Source organism: Trachymyrmex cornetzi, unplaced genomic scaffold (genome assembly GCF_001594075.2).
Source record: "Trachymyrmex cornetzi isolate Tcor2-1 unplaced genomic scaffold, Tcor1.1 scaffold1094, whole genome shotgun sequence".
In the NCBI taxonomy this organism is placed as follows: domain Eukaryota; kingdom Metazoa; phylum Arthropoda; class Insecta; order Hymenoptera; family Formicidae; genus Trachymyrmex; species Trachymyrmex cornetzi.
In genome coordinates, this window is record NW_017295647.1 from 239,667 (window position 1) to 257,412 (window position 17,746).

Sequence of the window (17,746 nt, forward strand, 5' to 3'; positions counted from 1 at the left end):
CTGAATCAAATATTCATTACATAATATTCGTAACATGTATGATACTCTTAAATTAAATAGAATTACAAATGATTACAATATTAATATTTGTTAATTAAATTAAAATTTATTTTTTACTCTTATACGAATTAGCAATTAAAATTTCCCATTTTAATTGATAATCTATAAATGGTAATAGAAACTGTACATTCCATTTTTTTTGTTACAAATCATCACGAAAATATTTCTTATTTCTAACAAAAGAGAAAATTTCTATAGCTAGATCTTCGAGATCTTGTAAGAAAAATCTTTAACTCGAAACTTCAATAACAGCCTTGTGTACAATATTAAAGTATAGAATCCTATGGCCCATGGCACGATATAGTTCGTGATCCGTTTTGGCTCGCTTAGGCTCGTTACAGAATCAGTCCCGAAATTGATATAAAAAAGGCTAAAATTGTAGTCCTATGGCGGTCCCACGGCGATCTCACGGAGCGCTGAATCAGGTTTACCATAAAACGAGCCATGGTTCCGCGTGGCGAGTCTTATCGTAGAAACAGGGTGCCTCGCTATTACTCGCCATAGCTCGCGACTTATGGATTATCGGTTTGCCGAACCGGCCGAACTGTCGATAAATTATGCGAGTCCAAAGGATCACCAGGACTTGTGCCTTGACTAAACGAAATAATTATAATTGCTGTGCGTCGTTGTACCACCCAATTTCTTTATACTTGCATGTAAATACGTCAGAGCTTATTTATTATTATGGTCGAGACGCTTATTAAGTTGAGATTTTTTTATCATTCAAATCGTAGTATGAAGTAGGAGTAGCATGATAAAAAAATTATCGAATCTATAATTACGTGAAAAAATTTATATAAAATGACTTTTTGCAAGCATTGATCACGTTCAGCAGAATATTTGTTTCGTTACTGTTGGAAGTTTCTTTCGCGCTAATAGAATTATACTTTAGATCTTCTGTAGTCTTATATCAGCGAAGAAAACTTTCAACATTTGCAAACTAAACATTCTATTGAACACGATCATTGACGAGCCCAACAGCGCAAGATGTCTTGTCGGCTTGTTTATCACAAAGGCTTCTTTAACTCGCAAAACTTACCGCCATCTTCGAAAACAACGTGTCATGAGCCACAAACCGCGAGTGATAACGAACTATCCTGATTCCACGACGCGTAGAGGCTTTCCAAGCCAGGGTGAGCCATGGCGAACAATGCCGAGCTACTGACCATAGGACCCTACCTTTGAAATAATCATTTTAATCATAAATACAAACTAAAATGGTTTTCTCTAAACTTATAAAAAAATTTTGATTATCACTTCATTAGAAAACGAAAATTTTACCTGAGTGACGTCACAATGCTACAACAAATTGATCTTTGGTTTAAAACCCGTATCAAACTAAAGATTGAAATTGGATTGAAAGTTGATCAAAGCAAAGGTCACTAAAATTTGAAATTAGTTTTCTTTTTCTAATAAATGCCAATCCAATTTTAATCTCTAGTTTGATACGAGCATAAGTCTCTTATTTTAGACTTGAGTTAATGCAAAGTGCAAAAATTCGAACATAATTACTATAAATCAAACGTACGATAGATCATTGATTATTGTAAAAGCCCTAAATTTCGTATAAATATACGTATAAAGAAAATATTCGAAAAAATTTTCACATACTTAATTGTGGACAATTTGTTTCGAATCCGTTCAAAATGAATTGTCCATAGTTAAATTAGCTGATGAATTCTTACTATCGGGAGATTGCATTGCAATGTAGCGCCTTCGTAAAATTTCCTGCAAATCATTGCATGGACTATTCTCACGTTTCACCCGCATAGGATGGCCGCCTGGAGACCTATAAAAAATCAATATACAATCTTATTTTATTTTCTAAGAGCTCTCAGTTCTTGTACAATCACTATTAAACGTTGAATTATAGTTTTACAAACGAGAAATTATGCTTTCTATATGTGAATGCAAAAAATAATAGCTTTTTTATATACATTCACATTTAATAAATATGAATTAAAAAATATAAGGTGTACAAAAAGTTTCGGACTTCTTATCTTGATAATTAAAATATCATGAAAAGTAAGCATTTTTGAGAAAAATGTTTCATACGAAAGTTGTAGGGTTTAAAATGATCACTTTACTGATCTCATCAATTTGATCTTGGGTGGCACTACCAAGAACAGGTCAAGATCAAATCGATTTTTTAAAATGAAACATCCTACTTTTTATTTTAGAATTTAACAGCTGGTGGCAAGAGCTTTTAAAAACACTATAATATAGCCTTTTTTTAATTAGTACTTTTTGAGTTATGAGATTTGAAAATTACAATACCGTCGGTATTAACATTACCTAACGTGTATTGCATAGAGGTTGCCCGAGTTGTGTGTATTTGCGCGCGCATCTGTGTGCATCTCTATCTCCTCCTTCATTCTCTTTCCCTCCCGCCCCCACACACAGTTATCTTTTATTGTAAAATATTTACCCAAAATACTAATGCTAACTGAACAGGAACGTATATCCCTTTTAATGATGTGAGGTTGGGATGAGATCTTTCAAACAAGATACTTGTCAATAAAAAGATAGGAGTCACTCTAACCTTTAATATCTGTTTCCCAGATGTCCCACCTCTTATCACAGATTAAATTTTCGGGAAAAAAAAACAACTTTTTATACTTAAATATTAACTATCTAAAAAATTTTGACTAAGACGAGAATTACAGGGATTTAAAACCAGGGTTGTCACAAATTCCTTATCCTAAGAATCCATAACTTTTCCCTGATTTCCAGACAAAATTTCATGATTTTCTCTTATGCTTTCAATATTTTTTTGAATTTTTTCGTCCTGATTTGCAAATCATCAAATATTTTGTTGAGGGAGCAATTTAATATAGTAATATAAATTATACTATTAATGTTGCTAACATCACCTGCATTTTATTGTTAAGTTAGTAATATTTCAAAGCTGCGTAGATATGATGTAAATATATTAAACTTCTTTAAAGTCAAGAATTTAATTTTCCAGAAAATTTTACAAAATTCCTTGATTTTTCTTTGATTTTCCTGACCGTTTACAATTTCCCTGTTTTCCTGATTTCTAATTTTGTAACAATCTTAACAGAAAAGCACATAGGCTGGGACTTAATGAGTTAATCAAGATTTACAATTATTTACAATTATTAATCGGTGAATTAAAAAGGACCTCACAACTATATTGTAAATCTATTCTAATGCAAATTACAATATGTATTAAAAAATTGACTTTAACTTTTATTTACTACAAAATTTATCTATATAATTAATCTATGATGAAAGTTTAGATAAAAGTTTTTACCAGAAATTTTATATAAAAATATTAATCTCAACTACCTTGCAACTGGTCTTAATTTTACATTATCGATATCCTTCAGCATATCACCCATCGATTTCTCTACACTCAATAGAATTTTCTTGCGATCTTCAATTTTGTGATCTTGCAAACTAGCCCTTCTCGCGATATGAGGTGTTGTGGGTGGTAAAAATGAAAGTGGAAGTGGTGGTGGAGGTGGAGGAGGAGGTGGTGGTGGCACTGACAAAGACTTTAGATTATCTTCTCCATTGGGCAGAGACGCTACAGATGCATCTATAAAATAAACGTGAATTTTTTAATCTTTTCAGATATTTTTGAGTATAACAAAATATACTTCTTACATACATTTGGACAATTTATTATTTTTCACAATTGTTGAAATTTGTTCCCTAAGCTCTTGTAATTCTTGCTCTAACGCGAGCAATCGTACTTCTGATCCAAAACTAATCGGCTCGAACAGATCTGACCTGTTGTCAAAAAAATTGTTAGTGTTACAAACTCAAAATTTAAAAATATAGAATAAAAAAATATGGACATATCTAATTATACAGAGTATCTCAAAACCACCGTATAATATTTTCATAGCGTATTTTAGAGGTAGAGTAAAAAATCCTAATACGAAAATGTCGAGGATACAATAGTTTTTAAATTATAACCGATTATATAAAAATAGCCAGTAGGATTGTATAAAATCCGAGCATTTATATTGATGCGCTTGTAGTTACAAGCGCACATCGATCTGATACTACATACATTTACAGTTAAATTAAATTTTTTTATTACACAACTGATTATTTATATATATAACAGTATGGTGACGGCGTATATGTTATAGCCAGTTATGGCGCGTTATATGTGGTTGTGTAGATGTGCGTGTAGTCGCCAATTTACGTGTTTCGATACGGTGGCAACTGGCCGTCGCTGTCGGCCTCTATTGCCTACCGTGCGCTAGGACTTGGCTCGGGAAGCTGTGCGCAAAGAGAAGGTTCGAGTCTCGAGATGTGTCTATATACAGATATATTTACAGTTTCCTATTTACAAGGAGGTAGCCCTGAGAAGGGCTGATTGAGTTGCTTTGTGGTGGCCCTGAAAAGGGCTGTTTGGTCCGGTGTCAACCGGGCACGCGTTCGCGGTAGCTAACGCTCGGCGTGCAGCGCGTCCATTTCAGCCTTCTCTCTGCGCATCGCTTCCCGAGCCAAGTCCTAGCGCACGGTAGGCAGTAGAGCCGATGTCGTTATTGTTCTCGTCGTGGGCCGGAATGACGACGGTGACGCGCATCCTTAGAGCCGGAGGTGTTCCTGGCGGTATTCGCGGTGATGGCGGCAGAGGATCAATCGGCGTGCTCCAGTCCGCTGTGCACGTTTGCATACCAGTTGCTACCTTTTCCGGCGTCGTTGGAAGGCCGGCTGTAGACGGTGTCGGCGGTAGCGGCGAGACTTCAGGCGGTACCGCAATCAGACTCGACGAGGGCTGTCGTCGTCGCCAGCTGTCCCAGACGCTGAGCCGTGCTCCTAGAGACCGCGTCTGCTGCTGGCGCCTCGTCGAGATGCTGAGCGGGTGAAATATCTATTGCCCTGGAGAGAGCAGGCGGGGCCCCGCTGTGTCCTGGCACGCCGGTGGTCGTCGGCCAGGTGGAGTGGCTGCGTCCATGGTATAAATACAAGGGTATGCTCGACCGGTGGACGAGTTTAGGAAGCCTTTGCACATCATCTTGCCTACGTCACATTTGTGCAATCTCGGTTACGTTCGAAGCACTTCGGCCGGCTAAAATATGGTTGCCATGACGGCTTGGAGCCGTTCCGTTTGGCTATAATGAGTGTTTGTGCAGTGAAAGGATGCAAAAATAATTACCGAAATAATGCACAAATAATTACACAAATTTATACTTATTACTCATCGTTCTCATAAAATCCTTTCGCTTATCTTAATGAATTGACGCTACCATGATTTACTTCATTTTTAACCATTTGGATTTGCCGCGTAATGATGACGTAGCCATGACGTAGTCATAACGTAGGCAAGGTGCCAATACTCATTGGTTGGTGGGCATTACCATGCGCAAGAGCACCGATCGAGCATACCCTTGTATTTATACCATGGCTGCGTCCTTGATGATGCTGCAGCCACTGGTCCCAGCGGTGCCTCCGCTGCTAGTGGTCTCGGCTGCTCCTCTGCTACTGTTGCTGGGCTGCTGCTGCTGCGCTCTGGTGATTGCGCCTCTGCATCTGCTGCTGGTTGGTACCCTGGTAGGCCTGGTCAGCTGCCTGCGATGGGCTTGGTTGCTGCTCATGAGTCCTAGTCGGGATACCGTGAGCCTCAGTGACGATTCTCCGTTCTATGGGCCTTATATTACCCGCCGGAGATTTCTTATCTGCGAGCGCGCGGTATTCGCGCCAGCCCCCTAGGGGCTGTGTCGCGATACTCCAGTTTCGCATGTCGCGGGCACTCGCGAGAAAGTTGTCGTGGTACACCCGCGCGCATGCTGCGTGTCTGCTGGGTCTTCATTCTGGTGGTGCTTACTAGCCGCCACAACAACATTCCCAATTATTGTTATTAAAATTATTAAGTCACACAAAAATTTTACGCTTGAGAAACAACATCAAAAATAATTATAAAATGTAATGTGTTGCTTTCTAACACTTTTATGTCTTGAAACAAATAAAATCGTGTAATTATTAATTAATTATCGTGTAATTGTGTATTAATAAATAAAAAAAGTAAGATTAAATTGTCCATATTTTTATAACAATATAAATTTCTATTAAAATCGCAAAATCTTGATTTATGGAAATTATACATTTTACTTCTCTCTCAGTAGTTGAAAACTTGAAAAAGAATATACGTGAAAATGGAAAATAATAATTAAACAATCTTAATAAATCTGCTTTATGTAATATCTTAATAAATCTACCTTATTTACTTTGTGTAGTTTTTATTTTTTTAATGCGGAATAATAGATTATATAAATCAATGGTCGCGTTCAACAGACTCAACTTGCGAAGCGAAAGATAAAGCTGGTTATATGAGAATTTTATATGATTTATGAAAATTGAGCTTGTAACACTAACAATCTTATTTCTTTGATTTATAAATACACGATTACATGATAATTAATTAATAATTACACGATTTTATTTGTCTTAAGATAAAAAATATTAAAGAAGCAATGAATTAACTTAATATAGTAGAGAGCACCTTAAAAATCGGTCAAAGTTGGAAGTTTCGAATAATATAATATTCCAAGTTCATAAATTTAAGGCGCTCCCTACTATATTATGTTGTTACATTAACTCGGTCGGTTTCTATTTCTTAAAATACGTCGCCTGGTTACGCGTTTCACTATATATGTCAGTTATTGCGAAGAATATTTCCGAAGCCTCAGTGATCGAGCTAGCTAAGACACTTGCTCCGGAAAGTCGAGAGATCCCAGGTTCGAATCCTGGCTGAGATAATATTTTTCGCAATAAAAGTTTTTTATTTGAAATAAAGGGGGGAATTAACTTTAATAATTATTTTTCATGTTGTTTCTCAAGTGTGAAACTTGTGTATTAGACGATTCCAATAATAACAATAATTGCTAATAATTCAAAACATATAAAACAGGAGTTACGAGCCAAAATAATATATTTATAACAAAATGTTCAAATAATTATAAACAATGGTGCATTAAAACGCATGTCGACGTTTGCGTGTAATAAAATTAAAATTATAATAAAACGGCTCAAATAATAAAAATTCAAAACATATAAAACAGGAGCTACGAGCCAAAATAATATATTAATAATGTTCAAAAATTATAAACAAGACGACGACTTGTTACGAGGTCATCTTCAAGTTGTTAAAACAAAATTTAAATATATACGGACTTATTATACAACATTAATATCGAAAGAAGATAAATTCTGTTAATTACGTTATGTACGAGTATATGTAATTCGGCGGCAATATATCATAGCAGTGTATACCTACGTACTGTTCCAAAAAAGGTGACAACCATTACTAATAATGCCATGCAATCGAATCTCGGGAGACACATAAAAAAATCGTCACTTAATAGTTTTTTTATTATAATCTAAACATAATATTAGAAATACAGGGATAAAAAATTAAAACTAAATTCATCGAAAAATAATACAATTAGTCATGTGTCTATGAATAAAATATAATGCAAGAAAAACAAAAAAATAAATATTTCTATTATACATATATAAATAATTAAAAATTAAAAATAAAAAAGAATATAACAACAAAAAATCCAAAAAAACAGAGCGAATGAGAGTCAGCGTGGTAATTAATACGCAATCTTAAATCTTTAGTCCAGAAAATAGAATCTTTATTCCCAAAAATAATAGTACGTTTCAGTTCACTTTGGAACTATCCTCAGCAATACAGATTCAAAATATCAATCCCTTCATGTCCAAGAAAAAATCACCATCAGATTAACAGATTTGATGTTGTAATCTATTCGAAACATGAGACTAATACATTTAATATAATAAGAAAGACATGTCAGGTCAACAACGAAAATAAAAAGAAAAAAAGGACAATGTCAATACATAAACAAAAATTTGTGTAACCGACAACATATAACTATTTAATGTCTTTTAATAATTGTATATAAGTTTGATGTACATCCTCTGAGAGTAAATTTAGACTATTTTGTTGCACACACGAGTGTATGAAGGCACTCAGATATTAAACGTTTATTAAGAAAATGCTTTTCATCTAGAATCGCGACGTTCTTCCAATCGAAGTCATGATCAAATTCAATCCGTGTTCTGTGATCACTGATTGGTTGTTACTATTCCGGTTAATATGATTATGATGCTCAGCCAATTTAAGTTTTCTTTTTGTCTGTCCAACATAAGAGGCATTGCAAGATTTACATGAGATTTTATACGCAACATTTTTTCTTTTTTTCTCTTGGGAGGATGTTTTTATGTCCCTTGATCAAACTATTTAATTTATTTAAGCTAGTAAAAGCTAATTTAGTGTTAAAGGTTTTACTAATTCTTTTGAATTCGTTTGAATTTTTTGGAATATAAGGTAGTACAAACCAAGAAGTACAATCCCTCTTGATTTCTTCACTTGATTCTTTCTATTGTATTGTATCTTTATGAATGAGAATTTTTAAATGTGCGTTAATAATATTAAAAATTAAATCAATAGGATAATCATTTTTTAGTAATGTACTGACAATGTGTTCAAAATTTTTTTGGTGATATTTAAGATCCAATAATAAAAACGCTCTATCTGTCATACCTATTATTATGCCTCTTTTTTGTGAGAGTGGATGTGCCGATAAAAAATTAAGGTATCTTCCCGAATACATAGGCTTATGATATCAGTCTAATTCAATTAGATTGTTATTATTAATAATAGTAATATCCAAAAAATTTATTTTGTCATCGCCAAATTCTAAAGTAAATTTTAATTTGTCATGTAACGAATTAAAGATCTCAAGTGTAAAGTAAACTAGATTTTTTGGAACTGCCATAACAACATCATCTACATAACGAAAATAAAATAAAGGTTGAAAACCTAAAGTCTTTAATACCCTTGCTTCCAAATCCCTCGTTACTAAATCGGCTACTATTGGAGAGAGAGGAGACTCCGTAGGGGGGAACCCAAATTTTGTTTATAAAACTGCCCATCAAAACTAAAATAAGTTGAATTGAATACCAACCGGACTCCCAACATAAAGTCATCTTCGAGATTGGGGTGAGTCACCAGTTTTTTAATGTTAATTTGAAACTTGTTGGATAGAAATATTTAGAAGATTAATTAATGTTTCGAATAGATTACAACATCAAATCTGTTAATCTGATGGTGATTTTTTCTGAGACATGAAGGGATTGATATTTTGAATTTGTATTGCTGAGGATGGTTCCAAAGTGAACTGAAACGTACTATTATTTTTGGGAATAAAGATTCTATTTTCTAGACTAAAGATTTAAGTATTAATTATCACGCTAACTCTCATTCGCCCTGTTTTTTTGGATTTTTTGTTGTTGAATTTGGGAAAATCCGTAAAAAGATTACATTATTACTATTCAAAAAAGAATATATCTACCTCAATTCGAGTGCACACCATACTTGTACGTTTTAATAATACTTGAATTAACATTGTTCTTAATAATAAGAGATCCAAGAAATGAGTTCTTTTACATACAAGAGACAGATAAAAAATGAACGTTAATTCGCAATAGGCAATCCAGACGTACTTAAGCAGAGATGGGGTAGGGGAAAGTAAGGATGGGGGTCATCGTCTTGTTTATAATTTTTGAACATTATTAATATATTATTTCGGCTCGTAGCTCCTGTTTTATATGTTTTGAATTTTTATTATTTGAGCCGTTTTATTATAATTTTAATTTTATTACACGCAAACGTCAACATGCGTTTTAATACACTACCATTGTTTATAATTATTTGAACATTGTTACAAATATATTATTTTGGCTCGTAGTTCCTGTTTTATATATTTTCAATTTTTATCATTTGAGCCGCTTATTATAATTTTAATAATTGCTAATGTTGTTAATAAAATCAGTTCTATAATAGAAAAATTCAAAATTAACTGCGAATATAGTGTGGAAATGTCCACTAAGGAGGCCTGACTCGAAGCTTTGTGGTCGGCCGCAGCGTTTCGTCCTGGTCCCACACTACTAGACTCACCAGTAAGGCGATGTAGTATGGGACTTGCCTTCGACGCCTGGAATGAATCCAGAATGATATTCTATTTAAAGAGAAATCGCGCGGCGCGGTGCTTACGCGAATCGATGAGTCCCGTGGACCTCTAGTTGCGAGTCGCCACAACAGTACCAGATCGACGCACGCGTAAATATGAGCCTATAGTGAGATTCTCTAAACGTCTTATGACGACAGCCAATGACAAGACAATCCTGGAAAAAAGCATGGCACTTATTGACTGTCACTAGTTAACAATAGTGACAATTGTCGATGAAACGTTTAGAGAATCCCGTAACTGAACGCAAGAATTATCTAGCGAGACTACTATCTTTGATCGGCTATAATTCAAAAACTATTGTAGTTCCATTTTCATATTAGCACTTTTTACTCTATTTTATCTCTAAAATATGCTATGAAAGTGTTGTACGGTGATTGTGAGACATTCATAACTTAACGAAACAATGTACTGACCTTATGGGATATCCATTTGTATCAACATAATTGCTACTAGTTTCCTCATTGATCATAGAATTTGTCATCAAGTGTAATGGTGTCACACTGACATATATTTTTGGCGGGGGCTTCAATGGTAAAAAAGATCCAATTCTCCTTACAATACTTCTTCTTTTTCCATAATATTTAATGTCGCCCATCTGTAAGAAAAAAGATTAATGTGCATAATTTTGATATAAAAAGTTTTTTCAAGATATGTGAAGTAAAAATGGTTCGAAGAGAGAGAGGGAGAGAGAGGGGGAGAGAAAGAAAGAGAGCGAGAGAGAGAAAGAGAGAGAGAGAAAGAGAGAAAGCGAGAGCAAGAGTATATTTATACTCAAGACTTAAAATGTTATTGCCAACTTTTGTCATAAGCCTGTGATAAAATACATTACATGGTTTCTATATATATATATATACACAGAGATATAAAAAATATTTATTTTCTAAATTACAATTATATTAAATACTAATAATATCAAAGTAATTGATTACGTATATTTATATTCAAAATAAGGAAATAAATCAAGGGCTTAAATAATTAAAATTAAAACAAATAAATAATAAAAGGGCTACAAGCCTAGCTAGATGTGCGTTGCTAACAATTCAATTTAATGTTTAAAAATTAATAATAAAACGTTTTCGACCCGTTATTGGGTCATTCTCAATGTGACAAGAATAATTACAGTATAATAAAATTAATTGTTTTCGTCCGTTTTTTACAATTCTTTCTTACGCATCATGTTGGTCAATTGGTGTTGCGAGTTGCGATGCAGCTTGTCCATTTAAAAAAAAAAACCGATAGGTGTTTCCAACATTTGTAAATACTTATATTCGATTGCTATTTTCCTCGTGATTACTATTGTACTGATTCGTGAGTGTGTAATTTCTAACGGTAATAATAGAGAGAAGTTATAATTTTGAAGCTAGATATAATTAATTAAAAGTCTGTGTGATAATGTCTGTATCTAATAAAATAATGTAACACCTGGATAGGAAAGTCCACAAATACATCGTTAATAAAAGCTTTTTAAAATTTGGCTGTTAAATGTGTCACTTTTGTTATTGGAATGAGAAACGAATACGAGAGAGCAATTAAGACAAAGAAAGGAGTAAAAGGAGAGAATAACGAGTGGGGACCATTAGAGCGAGGATGATTGAACTAACGAAGATATCCATCGGAAAGTGATTCCGTGTCACTATGTTTATTTATTCCTTGCGTCTGTTTCTTTATGAAGGCCAGCCTCGAAAACGTTTTGTGTTTTATTATTAATTCTTAAACATTAAATTGAATTATTAGCAACGAACATCTAGCTAGGCTCGTAGCCCTTTTATTATTTATTTGTTTTAATTTATATTTAAATTATTTCTTTTAGTATGTGCAAAGAACATAGCCGAATAAGCATATGAAAAATGCTCCCAAACCAAATCCAATTTTGAGTACATCACATTGTTAAGCTCGATAAAAGATTATTTTACATAAAATTTCAACCTGCTAAACTTATCTACGTAGTAGTAATGGTGAAAAACGTTAATTTCAATTTTTTATTTTTATTTTTCTACCATGTGAATTAAAAAATTTGAAAAAATTTGACACTTTTTAGCATGATATTACATCTAAAAAAATTTTTTGGTAATTATTTAAAATACCATATCCCACCTAAAATCTTAATAAAAGTGCACTCATTCGACGCATTTTCACTCAAAATGAAAGAATCTGGCAAAAAAAATGCGGCTGTCAGCCTCGTGAACCGAGATATTAAGCGTTGAAGTTTGATATTTTAGAGGTTAAGATATCTGTCATCTCCACTCGATACAGCGATATGTATAGGTTCTGCTTTAATTACACAAATTTACTGCTTTAAAAACAAATTGTCTGCTTCCTAAACACAAATTCATTCTTTAAAAACACAAATTCACTGCTTTAAAAATATAAATTCACTATTTTAAAAACACAAATTCGCTATTAATGCAAAGAATTTGTGTGCTTTAAACAGTGAATTTATATTTTTAAAGCAGTGAATTTGTGTTTTTATAGTAGTGAATTTGTATTTGTGAAGCAGAGAAATTGTTTTTAAAGCAGTGAATTTGTGTAATTAAAGCAGAACGTATATATAGTGCTATATTGAGTCGGGATGATAGATATTTTAACCTTTAAAATCTTGAACTTTAACGCTTAATATCTCGGTTCACGAGGCCGACCGCCGCATTTTTTTGCCAAATTCTTTCATTTCGAGTGAAAACGCGACGAATAAGTATATATTTTATTAAAATTTTAGATGGGAGAGATATGGTATTTTAGATAATTACTAATTTTTTTTAGATTTTTGACAAAAAATGTAAATTTAAAAAATGTAATAAGTCACACTCATTATAAACATTGTTATTAATGTCGCGTGAGTGTACACATACACTCACACGCACATATACACACGCATATACGCACGCTCGCGCGCACGACTTGCATAAATAAAAAATTTCCACACACACACGTACACATGATGTGCAAATTCTGACCGAGCAACCTCCTCGTGGTGCACATCGAATAACACAAATGTCGGTGGTATTTAACCAAAATCTTGCAAAATATAGGATCTACTTTAGAACCTGATAACTCAGCTCCTAGGCAATCTACAATTTTTTTTGTCATTTTAAAGGAAAAGTTTTCGGTTTTAAAACTGATGTGATGACGTTTTTCGCCTCATCATTGCTTTCCTCGTGGAAGGCTGCAATGTCATGATATTTTCAAGACTCTAACACTCTCTGTTTTTGGCTTTCATGAAAAAAAAAGTTTAATGAGACGAAAAATTTCACTTAAACAATTTTAAAGTAGAGGCATTTTTTTTTCGTCTCTGACTGTCGACACCACAAGATCTTGATGTCGGTTTTGAATATAATGCTATATTATATCTGACAATTTGATGAGCAATGTGTTCTACTTTTTGACATAATGTATTGGACTCCGTTCTCATTTATCTAACTTGGAAATTGGATAAAGAAGAATGAGCTGTATCGCAATGGTGGAATTTGCGTATAGTATGTAAGCGGAGTTAGGTTTATATTGATAAGGACCCAAATATAGGGGTCGAAACGTATATTTATTAATTTGGATATGAATTGTTAAATTAACACAAAAATAAATTGTGCATCCGAACAATTGATGTTGGTTTTGATGGGCTTATTTTTATTATTATTGATAGATTCTTCCAAGCCTTATTTTTAGATATTTGTTTAAAGTAGAGGTTTTACCTTTTAAAACGCGACAAGAAAAAATGTCCTGTGATTCCTGGAAGCTGAGATATTAAAAGGTTTCTTAAAATCAACAAAATTTGCAGGTTTTTTAAAGTGCTCCCTTAATTTATTTCAAATACATACCCAGCCCTGAACATACAGATTGACAAAGTAATATAAACACATGGAAAATATACTGCTTATTTTATTAATAAGATGTTGATCAATTGTCTTCAATACAGATTCTATTCTTGTTGGAATAGAATCATACAATACTTGAATAGTCATCAGTACAATATGTCATTTTTCTAGTAAAACTTGCAATTAAGGATATACACCCAAAAGAGTCAAAAAGCTACATATTTTTATGAATTTTTTTGCGAAAATTTGACTTCTCTCTTTGGACTTAACGGGATTCTCGCTCTTGAACGAGGATTTAGTTATATCGTATAACACCATGTCGATATCCTTATGAACATGGTGGGGTAACACTTTAGCTGATTATGATACAATTATGATATTAGTTCAGTTTTTTATTTGCGGTTAGATTATTAGGCTATTTGTATGTTAATTGAAGAAGACTCTGTGAGTCGAAACGTATTAAATGTATAAGAATCGAATGATTTTGTATCTCAAATATATATTTTTATTGTAATTTAACAACTTTTATGCTCGTTTTGGTTGTTTTCTTATTGTTTTGCTTTGTCATATTACAAAATTTTATAACAATTGCAAAGCTGCTCTTTCTAGAACACAACATTGTAATGTCTGCTGTTCCACTACCTTAATCTTTTTTTAGCAGAACCTCATTTTTTAAGAAGAGTTGCAGAGCAACAAATTTTTTTCTTTGACAACTTTTTAACAACAAATGAGTAACAAATAAATACTATTAATTTAAATTGATTCTGTTCACTTTGTTCCATTAATTTATAAAGCTTCAACCAAGATTTTCTCCACCATAGAAACCGGAGTGTTTATTTATTTTTTACAAATTTATATTTATGTACTTAAATGCACAATCAAAATATTAATAGTATTTTTAAAGATTTTAGTTGCTAGCAGAAGTATATACATAGGTATTTTTTTTAAATAAACTAATATATATTCGTTGTACTTAAAATAAAATGCATTTATATTTGGCAAGAATGAGAAGGAAAGTGCTAATTCAGTCCAGTGTAGCAGTAAAAAAAATAAACCTTATATAACTTATTATAGTAAATGTTAAATGTAAAAATACTGCCCAAAAATAACATAGCAGCACCTGCAAAGTGTTAAAAAAGCACTTATATAACACATTTTTAACGCTTCGTAGATGCTGTGTGCTACTTGGGTGATTTTTTTTATTACTGAATTTACATATATATTGTATACAGCTATACATTAATAGATTTGATTACATCAGAAATTTTTGTATTACATTTAAGTTAGTAATACCAGCATGATAGACGAAATGATTATTATTTTAATAGGCATGTTGAGATAAACAAAATATCTTACCTTTATATCAACTATCAGGATCTCGAAAATCTCGACCTATGTTGATGCAGAAGTAACAAAGAGAAATCGTAACGTACAGCGCAAATATTCAATAACGTATATACATCAGGATAATCTCAAATTCGTAATAGTTACAAAATAGCTCGTTACATTGACCCAACGTCAGCACGATTGACAGGTAGCCATAGTATGAATCTGCTTGCATAGGATTCCGATAAAATAAATATTTATTGCCGTTACTTATATGTTTTATATCATACGATTGAAATTATGATTTTCATCCATCTTCCATTCATTTGTATAATAACGTATATATACTTTTTACATGTACTTCGATCACTGTGAGAAAGAGGTTAGCAAAATCCAAGCAAAAAATGAGAATGCAACGCAACTACGGATTCAGTGTTGCCAACTCTCGAAAAAAAAAAAAAGAAAAATTAAGGGTCAACAGGGTATCAATTATGAAATTTTTTTCCTAGAATGAAAAGTGAAAAGTGAAAAATTTCTCCACTAACTCCAATGGTTAAAATCTTCATTTTTCACTTTCCATCCTAGGGTTAAAGTGTCATGATTGATACCCATATATGTAATACTACTATATTGCTAACGGCAATTAAGCTGGAAACACAATAGACCCAATAGACACAATAGACAGGAATAATTATTCCCTGTTGCCTGTGCCTATTGCCTGTGTCTATTGTGTTTCCAGGGTAATGATTATGTAACTTTTTCGCTAGAGAGGAAATGTGAAAAGTGAAAATTTTTATGTATGTACGTTCGTACATATACACACATACAGACAAAGAATTTTCACTTCTCACGTTTCCGCCCTAGGGAAAAAGTTACATGATCGCTACTCAGCTTTAAGAGCTGGGTATCAATCATGAAACTTTATCCTTAGAGAGGAAAATGAAAAGTGAAAAATTTCTCCATTAATTTTAATGGTAAAAATTTTCACTTTTCACTTTCAGTCCTAGGGATAAAGTTTCGTGATTGATACCCTGCAGCAAACATCACGGTGCAGACGATCGCTTCTCACTTCCACAATTCGTGTATTTTCGCAATGCGCATGCGCGTGTTCCCAACCTATTTTATCATATATTATCACGTTTATTGTGTCCGACGTGTTCAATAGTGAAGTTGAGTTTGTTTTTGGTTTATATAAAAGTACTAGTTAAAAATAGGAAATAATTCCGTGATCTTGTAAAGCTGGAAACACAATAGACACAGGCAATAGGAACAGGCAACAGGGAATAACGAGCCGTCCAATCAGAGCTCTGTGATATAATATCGAACTTATCCCCCAAAGCTCTGATTGGAAGGCTCGTTATTCCCTGTTGCCTGTGCCTATTGCCTGTGTCTATTGTGTTTCCAGCTTTATACTTGGTATTTCTTTTAATTATACTTTATAATATCTAACCTCTACAATACACGTGCCATGAATGCGCGCGCATACGTTCCCCAATGCATGCGCATTCGAAGTACGAATTGTGAAAGCGAGTAGTCGATTTCCTATCTCACTGGGATCGATTCCGTATCTTGAAACGAGGTGAAAATTACAAAAGTGAGCGAATTTACTAGAATACTGATAATTTCATTGGTCAACACCTAGTAAATTTGCTCATTTTTGTAATTTTTGCCTCGTTAGAAGATATAGAACCGACACCACTATCTTGGCACACCCCCTCTCCTACTCTCAAAAAGAAGCTGCGTTAGCAATATAGTAGTAGTCTAGCAAGACCACTCGAGCAGAATGGACGTGCGTTTGCCTTGCTTCGGGTATTGCATCATCTCATTAATTTTTTGAAAAGCGTTTCCGGCTTCAACTGTGCTTTGCATTACATTATTATTTTGACAAGACTGGTCAAGCTCACCTCGTTGGCGAGGGCCTGGGCCAATTATATATAGAACAAGAAGAAGAAGCAATATAGTAGTATTAGAGGCTTAGCACAATAAAAGGCGATTCTTATTTCAAGACCGTTTTAAGTAACGTCGTAAAACGCTAATGCCCTCTGAAAGGTTCGTGACTTCTTAAGACCGTACTTAAGACAGTCTTGAATATAAGATCTGACTATGAATACCGGCCCTAGTTTGGCCTCCTTTAGCAAAGCCTCCTATTCTATATACTCCATAGTCAATTTCTATCACGTAACTTATTTTCATACCGAAAATGAGCGTCGAACGCTTAGAACATATGTAAATGGAAAGGGAATAGGGCGCTGAAGCTAATATCTTTGCGAGAGAGAAAGATAGTAAGGGATAGAGTCCTAGATTTATCAGAGAAGCGCAACCGGTGTTATGCATTCTGATTCGCTGTTGCAATCTAACCAATTGCGTGACTTGGCAGCCATTTATAGTACTAGTGACATATTTCTATTTCATTTCATCCTATACATTCTATCTCACATTATCCTACACTTATCTCGTTTGACATAGTTTAAAGGCAGTTTCATAGCATGTCGGCCATGTTTAATACTCTCC

General features: G+C 33.5%; 1 protein-coding gene across 3 annotated transcripts; it reads right to left on the reverse strand.

Annotated features, from left to right (window-relative positions):
• Window positions 1–210: 210 nt before the first annotated feature.
• LOC108761754 (mitochondrial fission regulator 2) lies at window positions 211–15,667 on the reverse strand. 3 transcript variants are annotated; one of them, XM_018508475.1, is made up of 7 exons: window positions 15,401–15,667; window positions 15,266–15,301; window positions 10,517–10,698; window positions 3,698–3,819; window positions 3,373–3,625; window positions 1,672–1,849; window positions 211–1,239 (listed from the first exon to the last, which is right to left on the reverse strand). In XM_018508475.1, exons 3-6 carry the CDS (start codon window positions 10,696–10,698, stop codon window positions 1,702–1,704), a joined length of 705 nt encoding a protein of 234 aa, XP_018363977.1. In that variant the 5' UTR covers window positions 15,266–15,301; window positions 15,401–15,667; the 3' UTR covers window positions 211–1,239; window positions 1,672–1,701. The 3 variants fall into 3 exon arrangements, with proteins under 3 accessions (XP_018363977.1, XP_018363970.1, XP_018363986.1); XM_018508468.1 differs by having other exon boundaries at window positions 15,266–15,667; XM_018508484.1 differs by lacking the exons at window positions 15,266–15,301; window positions 15,401–15,667 and adding an exon at window positions 12,198–12,215.
• Window positions 15,668–17,746: the final 2,079 nt, after the last annotated feature.

Excerpts from the sequence above, each read along its gene's own strand:
- LOC108761754 (XM_018508475.1), bottom strand. The coding sequence starts at position 10,698 with ATGGGCGACATTAAATATTATGGAAAAAGAAGAAGTATTGTAAGGAGA. Across the intron at positions 3,626-3,697 it reads AAATAATAAATTGTCCAAAT|ATGCATCTGTAGCGTCTCTG; the intron begins GTATGTAAGAAG and ends TTTATTTTATAG. Across the intron at positions 1,850-3,372 it reads AAATTAAGACCAGTTGCAAG|GTCTCCAGGCGGCCATCCTA; the intron begins GTAGTTGAGATT and ends GATTTTTTATAG.